The 13,854-nt window shown below is 45.6% G+C and overlaps 1 protein-coding gene across 6 annotated transcripts in view; it reads left to right on the top strand.

Annotated features, from left to right (window-relative positions):
• Window positions 1–13,854, top strand: part of ABLIM3 (actin binding LIM protein family member 3) — a 99,069-nt gene that overhangs the window by 58,677 nt on the left and 26,538 nt on the right. For all 6 annotated transcript variants that reach the window (XR_013960970.1, XR_013960971.1, XM_080675927.1 and 3 more), the window contains one exon: window positions 3,525–3,612. Coding sequence is in view for 4 of the 6 variants with exons in the window: in XM_080675927.1 (XP_080532053.1) it covers window positions 3,525–3,612 (88 nt within the window). In the remaining 2 variants the exon portion in view is untranslated. The remainder of the gene's footprint in view (window positions 1–3,524; window positions 3,613–13,854) is intronic.

The raw sequence follows: 13,854 nt of genomic DNA, 5'->3' as shown, positions 1-13,854 counted from the left end.
CTTTACAGATGAGAATAGTGAGCCCCAACACATGTGATGCTTTTCCAAGGTCACACACAATATTTCTGGCAGAGAGAGAGCCAGGCCCCTTTATCCCACACTGCTGCCCACAGCTCTCAGCACTCAGGGGTTTCTGAAGTAAGGTTATGTCATGAAAAATACATGGCTGGAGTAAAACAGACTTGGATCCCAATTTTACCACATCTAGCCATGAAACCTTAAGCAAGTCACTTTCCCTGAGTCTTAGAGTCTTTATCTACCAATGGAGAATACTACTGTTATTTCACTCCTAAAGGAAACATATATTTTTCCATTATTTCACACTAATAATAAAGAGCCCGGGAGTAGTTCTGGCTTCAGGCACAACTGGATCAAGTGCTCAAACAAATGCATCTGGAATACCTCGCCATCTTGGTTCCACTTTCTTCTGTTGACTTTATTCTCAGGAAGGCTCTCCTTCAGGATGGGGAAATTGGACCCCAGTGACTCCAAGCTTATTCGTCCTATCACCCAGCATTCCCAATGGAAGGAGAATTTCTCTTTTCTGATAACTCAACAAATATCCTGGGACAGCCTCTCACTAGACAATCTCGGGCTCATCTCTGAACCAGTATCTGGACCAGAGCTGGAATACACTTATTGGTGGTGTCAGCCCTACTTAACTTAACCACATGGACTGACGTGGGGAATGGGAAGTCCCACCCAGGAAAGACTTGATGCTATTTCTGGAAGAAGGAGGAAGGATGTTGGCCAGGCAAAAACAACAGTTGCCCACTACAGGGCTCAGCACATTGCCAGGTACACAATAGGCACTTAATTAGATTCCGTTTCCCCTTCCCATCCCCTCCCCAGGCCACCCCACAATCCTTTCCTCAGTGACAGAGCTGAGTATGCTGAGCACCAGCCATACTCCTTCCTTCCTAGTCCGTGTCCTGGCCAAGGAGAACCACAACCTATTGCCCATGTGCTTTTCCTACCCTTGTGTGTGGTGCTCTCCAATATGGCCCCCTTTTTCAGGTAATAGATCTTCACCATATTTATTCACTATTTTCATGACTTCACTTTGTTACCAAACAGAATATCTCATCTTATCTCACTGACTTGGTTTCCCTTATGCTGGTGCCAGCTGCTCTGGCAGCCTCCCTCCCTTTTTTCTTCCCTCCCTCAAGTTATTTTCCACGCCATCCATGGCCAGGGTGCTGAAGCGGGCATGTAGCCTCTTTCGGCTGAGGCTGTGTGGTGGGGCATGACATTTAGGAAGATGCCAAGCTTTCGTTTTGCCAACATGCTATTGCCACCCTGGAAAAACAGGTCTATAATTCAAATAAAAAAGAGACACAAAGTTGGAAGAGGCTACTAATTAAACCAATTATCCCTGCCATGGTGTGGGGGAATCAGTGCCATGACATCTCAGCTTGGGAAAACAGCAAGCTTCTTCCAGAGTTTGAACTGCTTTGATGACAATAAGGACATTTTATCATTGGTGAGAACCACGCAAACAATGCAGAGTAAAACAAGGAATAGTGACGGGGTTGTTTTATTTTCCTTTTTAAAAAAATCTGTCCTTTTCACATTTTTGCTAAGTTTTTAGACTAAATCAAGTATTTCTGGAATAAGCAAGCCTATACCGAGCACCCAAAATAAATTATTTGGAAACGGGCCTTCAGTGTTACACAATGATAATTTTTGAATTGGATGGAACTTGTTAGCATCAGACCAAGTGATGGCTTGGGGATTAGGGAGGTGCTTTAACAACCCCTCCCAATATCCATCAACTTCCTCCAGACATATCCCCCAAAAAACTTTGCCCTAACATGCAAAATGCACCTTCAAAATAAGCCCCACCTTCTAGCCCAGGGGTGAACAAACTTTTTGACTCGAGGGCCACAATGGGTTCTTAAACTGGACCGGAGGGCTGGAACAAAAGCATGGATGGAGTGTTTGTGTGAACTAATATAAATTCAAAGTAAAGGAGCAGGGGGGAGAGCAAGAGAACCGGATAGAACAGCCGGATCCGGCCGCGGGCCGTAGTTTGCCCAAGGCTGTTCTAGCCCAACCAGTGCACCAAGCTCCTCCCATGTGGGAATCCCGGAGTTGCCACTGAAGGGCTCCGCACACCAAGTCCTCTTGGCTGGGATTATAGTACCAGAGTGGTCAGCGTGGAGGAGAGTGAGGGGCTGGTGACGAGCCCTCAGGAGTCCAGCTCCAGCATTGCTCCTGGCTTCAGGGAGACCTGAGTCAGACCTTCTCTGAAGCTCAAAAAATTTGCAGCTGCAAGTCATTTTCATTTTTCCTTAAAATAATGATAGGGAAGGAAAGTGGGAGTAGGGAAGGGGGCTCACCAGACTGGGGTGAGCTGGAGATAGGGGTGGAGGCACCGAGATACAACAATCACAGGAGTGGCCTGGGGATCAGAGGCTTGACAACAGGTTCTGGTTTTATGGATCCCTTTGTTTGTCTCCTGTGTACTAAGAGTCTGTCCTTCCATTGCCACTCTCACAATATTTGCCATGTCTGTGAACCTCGTGTACTCTTTCTTAACTAATACTTTAAATTGTCTTTAAGTTGGCTTGCTTACATATAAGAAAGTATATATAACTAGAGGTCCGGTGCACGAATTCGTGCACGGATGGGGTCCCTCAGCCTGGCCGGCGATCCGGGCCGATCAGGGCAGTCTCGCCCAGTTGCGGGGAGCAGGGGAACCACAGGAGGTTGGTCCACTGTAGGAGGGTGGCTGTGGGAGCACACTGACCACCAGGGGGCAGCTCCTGCATTGAGAGTCTGCCCCCTGGTGGTCAGTGCACATCATAGCAACTAGTTGACAGGTCGTTTGGTCATTTGGTCATAATGGTCGCTTAGGCTTTTATATATATAGATAACAGGAAAGCCAGGATCACTTGCGCTATTGCTCATAACCAAAAAATAAGTATAGTTCTAGCTAGATTTTACTGCTTGTGGAGGCTCCTGCTCTTATTCTTAAAAAGGTAGGTTAGTAAGTTTGGGATAGATGTTAAAGGCATACTGCACCAAACTGGCACTTTCTCATTGAAAATAAATCAGAAGAATTGATAGAGGATTGAAAAGGAGAACATTTTTTCCCCCACTGATCCAATGTTATTACCTCCTGCGCCCACGTACCCTATAAAAGCATCTGCTGCTCTATCAGTGGTGAGGGCCCCATCCTCGGGGACATGCTGGGATGTCCTCAAAACAAGCCTGGTTCCTCATCTGGAAATGAGGTGGTACTGGTGGCCCTTCTACTGCAAGAACAGAAGTGTGGGTGTCCGGAGAAATCCCCCAAACTGCCATCAGGGACCCATGCAGTGTAATTACTGAGCTTCCTAGACAGACTTTTAGATAGTTCTGGACTCTCCTGTGTAGACTCCCATCCAACCTCAGGGCCACGAAGATGCCAGCAAAACTAACACACCCAGGAAATGTTCAAACCCAACATGCGCCCCCCCCACCCCCACGACAACAGCCCCAGGTCTGTTGTCTCCTATTTCTCCTTTTTATTTCCATAGGCAGGAGGGAAGCACTACCACCCAACATGTGCCAGATGTGTACGCTGCCACCAGATGTTCACTGAAGGGGAGGAGATGTACCTCACAGGTAAGCAAATCAGACCCCCTGTAAGGCATTCCAATCCACTCATGACTGGAAAGGAGATAAAATTGCCTTTTATTTCAGTGTTATCTTGCTTTTGGCTTATCTTCAGGTTTGTAATTAACTCGCCCCTCTCTGGGTGGTTTGGGAAAGTTGCCGGTGTGGCTAATATGAAGTGACATGTAATCTGCCTTCCATCCCTTTACGCCTCCACCGGCTGCTTGGCTGGCCTGCTTCCCTGGCAGTGCTCTGAGCAGACTCCCCTGGCTCTGCCTGGGGGTGGGAAGTGGAGCTGAACAAGGCCACGGGGTCAGAAAACCTCAGAGGGATGCCTGAGTTGCAGAGTATCTGCAGCATCTCTCCTCCTTTCTCCCCACATCTCAGAGTATCACACCAGGCTGCTTCTTGGGTCTTCCAATGGACTTTCGGGAGGCACAAAAAGGAAGGGGATGGAATCAGCACTCTCTTAGAAGCAAATCAGGCCTGCTTCCCAGGGTCCAGCAGGTTCAATCCTCCATCCTCTTCTCAGTCCATCATTCGAGGGCATCACGGTGTTCTTGGCACAGCCCTGTGAAGAGGTCTGTGGGGCCCCTCCTTACCCACCAGTTTGACCTAGCATTTAGAACCCTCTCAAGAGGTCTCAAACTGCCTGTCTATCCTTGAACCAACCCAACACTTAAGCTGCCAAATTTCAATTGTTTCTTCATCCATTCAACAACTATTTTTTGAGCTCCTACTATGTGCAAGGCTTTCCACCGGGGTCCATGAGTCCCAACCACAGCCCTACACCCATTTCCCTACAGTCCAGTGGGGGAGATAGATAGTAGTCCATAATCACACAAATAACTGTCAACCAGGATAAGTTCTGTGAAGAGGAGACGTATGGGACTATGAGAGCACATAACAGGGTGGCGAGAGGCATCAGGGAAGATTCCCAGAGAAAGAGGATAGGTGGGTGTTAGCTTGGCAAAGAGGGGAGAGGGGGGGGTGCACCAACCTGAGGGGACAGAATCTGCCAGGCTCTGAGGTGAGTAAAGAAATGGCAAGTGTTGGAAACCTAGGGGAGCCTGTGTGGCCGAGGTACAGAGGTAGGTTGGCAGAGATGGGCCAGGCCTGTCTTTGTGGCTAGGATGGTGTTCAGCCCCTCAAATGAACATGGCCCCCATGCCTCTGGTTTTGTTTGCATGCCGTGTCCTCAACAAAGACACTTGTCTTCCCCTGCCCTCCTTTGAAAATCCTATCATTCTGGGCCCAGTTTAGTCACTACCCACTTCATAAACCCCCCAGATGCCCCTGACCCCACCCACAATTTAACACACACCCTTCTCCCTGAGACCCTATATCCCTTTGTCTACACTTGGTCCCCTCCAGTTTGCATTAGAGTCTGGGCCAGCTTCCTGAGAGCCCCACAAGTACTCACTCTACAAGTGATCACTGTTGGCTGAACTGCTGTGATTAGCCATCCCCAGATGTGTTCATATCTCTTAGGGAGTAGTGAGTGTGTTAAGTTGTGGGTTTCCCTACAGTTTCCCTACAGTGCAGATCTAAGGCCAGGGTGGCAGTTACACAGAATGTGACTTCCTGTGAACCTGTCATAGCCACAAATGCCCAGGTCCAGGAGTTCCTGCAAGATCAAATGAGTCTCTGCCTAGAGCAGGTTTTCTCAACCATGGCACTGCTGACATGTGGGGCCAGATAAGTCTTTGGAACAGGAACTGTCCTTCATATTGCAAGGTATTTACTAGCATCCCTGGCCCCTACCAACAAGATGCCAATAACATACCCTCTTCCTACTGTGACAACCAAAAATATCTCAGGCATTGCTAAGTTTCTCTTAGAGGCAAAATCGTCCTTGATGAAGAACTATAAACCTAGAGCTATTCAACAAAATCTCTTATCATCTGCTCGAATGTTGGAGCAGAAATTCCTGGGTTGGATGCTGTGACTCCACAACTACTTGCTTGTATGTACAGTCACACAGGTGTTAGAGGTGGGAGGATCCCAGAGGTCACTGGAGACTTTAAAGTAACAACCCCCATTATATAGATGGGAATAGTGAGACCCAGAGAGAGGCAGAGACTTTCATGTGAACCAGAATGTGAAGGGGGCAGAACAGGACTGGCCTTGTAACTCCCACTCCAGGACTCTCTGCACCTCACCTCCTGGGATCCAGGACCGGGGACCCAGGTCCTGCCTGCTTACTCAGGTCCCTGCAAGGACTAAACTGCCCCTTCAGGGCCTAGGTCCATGTGCTACATGCTATAAAGCCCACCTGAGTAGCAGCAGAACCTGCACGATGTCTTTATGGACCCTGACTGCCTTGGGAATCTGGACTTTGCACTTGGTTTAAAAATTTGTTGCATGGTATTCCCCACCCTATTCCCTGGCTAACACATTTCCTAGCATTAAAACTGCCCCCACATTCACATCAGTAGAGCAATCAACACCTTTACCTTTCTGCCTGAATTCTCAATCCTAATCTTTCCCCATGTGGTGCTTTCAATCCTGGCTCCACTGCTTCCTAAGATTTTACCTTGAGTGAGTCTCTTAACACTCTGAACCTCAGTTGCCTAGCCTGTCAAATCAGCTTTTAACAGTCCCTATATATAGAAGTATGCTAGGTTCCTGACACGTGGTAACCTCTTAGCTCATTCATTTAACAAATATCTATTGAGCATCATCTGAGTGCCCGGGACTGCCCTAACAACTGGAGACATGGCAGTGAGCAAGTCAGACAAGTTCCCTGCACTCATGGAGCGCCCATCCTCATGTATCACTACCTTCTAAGCTCTGCTTCTGACCAGAACTCCACAGAATGCTGAAAGAGTTAAGTGATGAAGTGAACAGCTTTGTGATCATGAGAGAGAATGTACAATCAAACCTAGGGTGCAAGTGCCTCCAGGAGGTAGGAGATATTCTTGGTGATGAAGAAGGGCCTGTTACCCTCCTCCTTAATTATCCCCTTCCCCACCCTCCTGGCTCTTGAGAGAGTGGGAGTAATTGCAGGGCCTTCAAGGACCTGCCTTGAGAGATGCTGAGTGATCCTGGAATGAGGGGGACCAGGCCATCCAATGCTAGAGTCACGCTGACTTGGGCTGTGGGCGTTTGGGGAGGATGTCAGCCATGGGGGAGTGGGGGCTGGAGGGAGGTTCTGCTACTACTGAGAGCTTGGCCTGTGATTGCCTTGGACATCCTCCCTGGGTGGGATGATATTCCCCTGAAATAGCAAGAAAACTTCCTCCCAGGCAGCACAGGAGTGGTGAGAATTGGCTTAGAGCAGGGATTCCTGGGTTCAAAGGTCAGCACTTCCATTAATGGGCTGTGACCTTAAGAAATTACTTCTTTCTCTGGGTCTCTTCCTTCACCTATAAAATGAAGATAATTACACTGTCTTTCATTCCTACTGAGGTCATGCTATGCGGCAGGCTCTCTGTGAAGTGCTGGCTGCTCAGAGATGAACGAGGCAGGTGTACCTGCTCCGAGTGGAGTGTACACTATTAGGAAGGGAAGACAGACTTTACTCAAACAGAAGTGCAAATATTCAATGACAAGCTGTGTGATAAGTGCTGTGAAGGGGGAATTTGGGAACAATGGAGATGTTTTAAGGCTCCTGATCTAGTCAAGATCTTGAAAGTGAGTAGGAGGTGGGAAGTTGAAGAGGGGAAAGAAGATTGTGGAGGCAGAGAGAACAGCAGGTACAAAGGCCCACGCTGGGAGGAAGCATTGCATAGTGGAGAAACTGAGGCAAGCCCACATGGCCAGTGCTCTGAGAACAAGCACACTCCACAAAGTCCTCATGAATATTCAGGAGATGGATGTGAGGCTGCAAAGTGCCCCACAAAGCAGCATACAGGGGAGACAGTGTTTGGGAGCCTGCGAAGTGCATACACCCAGCCTTGTCCGTTCCATAGCCAGACAAAGAATGCACGGTGCTGGCAACGGGGCGGGGAGGTTCTTTTGGGCAGTTTATTTGTGTTATAATTGCTGTGTGATGGCTTTCTGATGGGCTCTAATTGGGGGAAGTCTGACATCTGTCTGGGTGAGAACTTCTAAGGTCCCAGGAGACAAGAGTAAGTTTTCTTTTATTTAAATTCTGCTGTGCATTCAGTCTTGCAACTGTTTTTGTAAAGATGCCAAATTTCTCATCTGTTTGTGTCTAAACCCTTCATTTGGGCTTCACCAGAGAATTAGATCACTGATTTTTTGCAGCAAAAATAATAGCCAAAATGCTGCAGGGTCAGGGCAAAACTTACACTGAAATCACAAAGGCTACAGTTGCTACGCCAGTGGGAGTTTTCCTAAACCCAAAATGTGGCTCATGAGATAAATACTGTTCTTGTTCTAAATGTGCCTATACCTCGGAAAAAGGAAAGATAGACTTTTCTCTCTGCCTCTGTCTACACTAAATACCCCCATGTTCTCAGAATAACATTGGAAACAGGAGTTCAGCTGCACATTTTTAAACACGTCCCTGTTATCATTTGTATATTTAATTAAACCCACCAGGTAGGAAGTCATTTATGAAATCCTAGGACAAACTCTGCTCTGCTGAGGAATATATTATAACAAATTATACGTCCTGATAATAATAATAGTAATAATAGATAAATAAAATGCCTTATATTTGTTGAGTACCTAGTATGTGCCAAACACTGTTTTAACTGCAATATACCATTTTATCATTACAACCCTATGAACCAAAAGCCATTAATATCTGCATTTTAGAGAATAAAAAAGTTTAGAGAGGTTATGTCCCTGGGCCAAGGTTAGCTAGTGTCTTTTGCTAGGGTTTAAGTCCATTTTCTTTCATTTATTATTAGAATTCTTAACCTGTGGTTCATAGTTGGCCTCCTGAATTCAGTGAATCCCCTGAAATCACTTGCCAAAGTTGCATGTAGGTGTTTCTTTAAGGAAAGGGTCTGTAGCTTTCATCAAATTGCCAGGTATCCATGGCCCAAAATAAAGTGAAGAGCCTGGGTTCTGTGGTAATGCAAATCCAAATCAGTGCCCTGGAAGTTTTCTTTGATAATCACACCATACCCTTCTCTTATATAACTGAGTCTATTTCAAATCACTTTTCTTTTTTTTTTTTAGTTCAGATAATACCAGGGCCTGGTACCAGGAAGTGTGTCTGTCTGCACAGCTGGATTGATATTGAGTGGAGGCCTCATTGTCCTCTGACAAGTACCCTAGAAGTAGTTTGCTGAGCAATAGATGTCTAGGAGAGTGTTGTCTGTTGTTACGGCTTATGGAATGCCAGCCCTCAGACTAACCTACACATCTCATCAAACCACACTTTAAAGGGCACTAACGTAATAGTGGCTGCTATAACTTAGTAGTTTAGCATTGTTATTTTAAATTGGATCTCTCTCCTGACAGCTTAGGTTGTAGGAGTTATGCTTAAAAACTTTAAATCTTATGTTTTCCCAATCCTGCTACATAATTTTAGACTCTTCAAACATATCCTGCTACTGTGCTAAATTGATATTTCCTAAAGTCTGACTCTACTAAGTATATTTCATTTTAAATAGAGTACATTTTAATTTTTGAGGAGCTGCAATTTTATTATTTTTAGGGTTACCAAACATCTCAAATCCTATAGTGTGGTTGTTTTAAGTTTGTATTTTAAAGTTTGTTTCCAACTTGCTCCTCTCAGGTGCCATCGACTCGGGACAATGTGGCCATTTTCTCACCAGTTACATGTCACATCCACTTCACCAGCCAATCTGTCCATGTTGGTCGAAATTAGGTCCAGAGTAGCAATTTCCCTGGTTGCTTCCTCTATTTTCTGGGAAACAAAATTGCCTGCCAGGCAAGTCAAGAACTTGTCAGATACTCACGTTTTAGCTCAATGAGATGTTTTATTAGTCTAGACTTTTTAGGTGGCAGAAACCCAACTCAAATGACATTAGGCACAAGAGGATTGAACAGCTCACATAACTGAGAAGCACGGAAGAGCAGCACAGCTGGGGTGAGAGGCCCCTGGGTGTCAGCAGGTTGTTCTTCTCCCTGCTGCTTTGTGTGTGTGTGTGTCCTCGGCTCTCCTGCTGCAGATTGGCTGCCTCCATGAGGGGTGGGGTGGCATGGCCAGCCCCTGGACACCATGGGTGCAGAAGGGCAGAGTTCTTTTCAAGGTTCAACAGAGGAGTTCCTGAGAGACTCCCAGAAGCCTGGCTTTGGTCACATGCCCACACCTAGCCAGGGTGGGGAGACAGTGATTGGCAGGTCGACAAAACACCTAAGCTCCCTAAACCCTAATTTGCCCATCTGAGAACAGGGATAACCATAGGCCCCACCTCACCAAGCTGCTGTGAGGATTAAAGGAGTGAATACATGATAAAGGCTTAGTACAGAGCCCGGCACCACCAGCTCTGCCGGTGTGAGCTCATAATAAACACCCAGTAATGTAGAAATAACCATTCCCCATGATGCCATGCACCAATAATTTTGGCTTTTGTCAATAGTATCATCATTGTTAATAACACTTAGCACAAGGCTCAGCATATGGGCTCATAAATGTTATCATTATTATTTATCTTGATTATTTTCTATTATCATTATTATATTAGTTATCATTATTATCTTTCAGTTGAGTACTATTGTTATAAAGTGTACAGCATAAGAGCTGACACAGGCACTCTCTAAATATAAGAAGAAGAATAAAAATACTTAGTGCCTGACACACACTAAGCACTCAGCACGTTTTAATTACTGTCCTAACTGTTCTTTTCAGCAGTTATTATTTCCCGTGAATTACTCGGTACTGCCGTTCTCCTTTCCTCATCCCACTTCATGTCCTCCATGGTAACCAGCTCCATGGCAGCTAAGCAGGTTTGCCCCTCAATCTTCATTAAGCTTCAAGCCCACTTGATCATGTCAGCTCCAGGCAAGCTGGTCTTTTCCACTGCTCCCGAGGTGCCCTCGTCCCTGGGCACAAGCCCAACCTCCCAGAAGGGCACACTGGCAGCCAAGTCAGGCTTCTCTTAGTGACTCCACCTGCACCGCCAGTTGTCTGCTTGCTGCAAGCCCCTTGCTCACCTGCTCACCCGGGGGAGTAAACACCACCCACTCCCTGCAAGTGTTTCCTTACTGCTTTCCCTTCCCCAAACTGGATCCTGGCAGACAGCTTTTATTTGGTAGGGCAGGGAAAATAATAAGAAGAACAAAAACAACTAATGCTTACATAGTGCCTACTCCAAGGCAGATGCTGTTCTAAGTGCATGTTCAGCGGTCCACCACTATCTGCAGGGGATACGTTCCAAGATGCCCTGTGGATGACTGAAACCACGGAGAGTACCGAAACCTATGTACGCCAACTTTTTTCCTATACATACCCACCATGTAAAATTCACATAACATTAAATTAACCACTTTAAAGTGTACAATTCAGTGGCATTTAGTACATTCACAATGCTCTGCAACTAAATGCCGTCACCCCAAAAGGAAACCGTACCCTTTAAGCAGTTGCTCTTCATATCCTTTCCCCCTAACCCCTGGCAACCACCAATCTGCTTTCTGTTTCTATAGATTTACCTATTCTGGATATTTCATTTAGCTGGAATCGTCTAATATGTGGCCTTTTGTGTCTGGCTTCTTTCACTTAGCATAGTGTTTTCTACGTTCATCCATGTTGTAGCATGTATCAATGCTTCATTCCTTTTTATGGCTGAATAATATTCCATTCTATGGATTCACCACACTTGTTTATCTGGGCAGGGACTTTAAAGGAGCCATTCCAAGGCCCTAGCAAGTCTATGTCACAAAGGTAGTGCTGCCGACATAAAGGCAAAACTTAGAAATTCCACCCTATTATGGTCAAGAGAAATCCAAACAAGAAACCTGCTGAGGAAGAACAGGCTGGCTAGGATCAGGGTTGAAAACTCAATCGCCTGTTCAAATTGCTTAGATGAGTGAGAAGGGCTGGGAGGCAGACAGCAGGGAGGGTCACGGGCCACCTGCCGGGCCTTAGCACATTCATATTCAAAAATACTTAAGAAAACACTGTGCTGCCTAAATGGAACCTTCCCTCGGCCAGCTTCGGTCACTGCTCCATTTGTAACCCCAGCTGGGCATTCCGGAAAACTGTGGCACCAGTTCCAGTTTTGGCATAAATATCCACTAATACAAAAAAAGTAAATGAGTTGGCAAATTGAATGTCAAGGTCCAACAGAGAGGTGAGTGGGTTCCCAAACATTAAATAAGTCCAAAATGTTACAGGTGCTGTAACCAGTCAGATAAGACTGAATGCTGACTCTGCTACAGACTAAAAACAGCCTTAATACCTGGCCCAGGGACAGTCTTAGAGAATTAGATCTCTATCTGATTTAGCTGACACAGAAATGGCTAATCCTTCACTTCCATAACCTTTACAGGAGGTTTTAACTGCAGAACTTGGAATTGTGGGTGACAGTCACGGAGGATGAAAGTGTGACTTGTGGAACCAGGAGTCTTGTAACAAGCAAAAACACGTTGAATTTTTACAAGTTAAAGAGTCCCGTCTTGTAAAATTGATTTCTTTATCCCAATGGCATTCCAGGGGAACAAATTTGGAGTGTTAAACAGTATTTAGCCCTGCGGTTCTCCAATTTAGTCATAAATCACCTGGGGAGCTTATTAAAATCACAGATTCCCAGGCCCCACCTCCAGGAAACGGACTTCAGGGGCTCTTCTGGGGGGCCAGGAGTCTGTGTTTTACTAGGCTGCTGGACAGGTGGCCCACAAGTCACACTCCAACAAACCCCAATCTAGTGAATATTCTTGTAGACAATCTGAAATTATAGCTGTTGAATCCGAGTCTAGATTCTACCTCTTGTCCAAATCTCTGGGCCTGCTTAGAGAATTTTACTGGCCTAAAATAGAATTTCATGTTTATTTTGTTTATTCATTCATTTAGTGAGTATTAATTAAGGATCTGCTGTCCCTGCAGGTATATCTGTAGAAAGGACAGAAATGAATCCCGCTTCTTATAGAATTTATATTTGATGGAGTAAATAATTATTTTTCCATACAGAGAAGCCTGTTAAGATAGAAACATAAAATCTCCATGGTTGGGCGGGATAGTAAATGTTCATGAGTGTCACTACCACATGACGTATCTCCTCAACAATATCCCTGCTTGGCATCTACGCACCCAGTGTTTGCTTAAATACTTGCAGGGACGGGAAACTTACTTGCAGAATTAGCCCATTCAAACTTCAGACATTAAATTTTCCTTCCCTGAAACTTTTGCCTTTGGTCCTTGTTCTCCTTTATAAGACATGATGAATGAGGTTATCCCTCTTCCCACATAGAAGCATGAAAATATTTTAAAAAAAGCCTTTTCACCCTTCTGTTATGGTTACCATCACCCTCTGGATGCGTATCACTGTGTCTTTTTTTAAAAATACAAAGGTGAAAGCCAACCAGTCATTCATCTGTTTCTTTATTAAACTCGCATGAGCCAGGCACTGTTTAAGACTCTGGGGATAAAGCTCACAGAAGACAATAACCCCCCCTCCTCACTCTGGATGCTATCGTTCTATTAATGTCACATTGTAGAGCTATTAACTCACAGCAGAAGCTTGCCAGACCATAATTTCATAGAGGTCTTCATGAACAAATCATCTTTTCTTACCTTCACTTATCTAAGTTTATTGCTATCTACCAACAAATGCCTCCCCTCTTTAATTGGAATAATATTCTGCCAACTCCCAAACTGTTTTTTTCATTTTGTTATATTTTCTTTCTCCCCTTGATTCTCAATCCTCACATCGTATAAACCTGCTTTCCTGTGTCCGGAGTGCTGAAGCCATCTGTGGCTCAGCTTTATTTCAGAACAGATATGTCAGTGGCATGGAGAGACCATCTCATCTGACACCCTCCCCTTACACATGATTTCCCCCATGAGAACTTCTGCCTGACTTTTTACCTTTCCTGTGCCTCTTTTGCTTAATCTCGTGACCTTAGACATCTGTGTCCACCTCATCCATTTCCTACAGTGATCATCCATGTGCTTCCTCCAGAGCCAGAGTGGTAAACAACTCCTGGTGGCTTGGGCAGCAACTCAAAGAGGACCCGGAAATGCTCTCTCTAACTCCCCCAAGCAAGGATCCCCACCCACCACTTGGCAGTAGACACACCCTGAGGTTTCTGGATCAAGCTGCAGACCCAGAGTCCCTCTACTGGGCTCTGAGAGCCATTGCACTTGACAGAGAAGGAATTAAACATGTGTCGAATCATTAGGAACACCCAAGACTGTCAGCAAACAAG

This window comes from Plecotus auritus (assembly GCF_963455305.1).
Source record: "Plecotus auritus genome assembly, chromosome: 6".
Taxonomy (NCBI): Eukaryota; Metazoa; Chordata; class Mammalia; order Chiroptera; family Vespertilionidae; genus Plecotus; species Plecotus auritus.
Note: the sequence above shows the minus strand (reverse complement) of the source record. Positions and strands in the feature narration are given on the sequence as shown.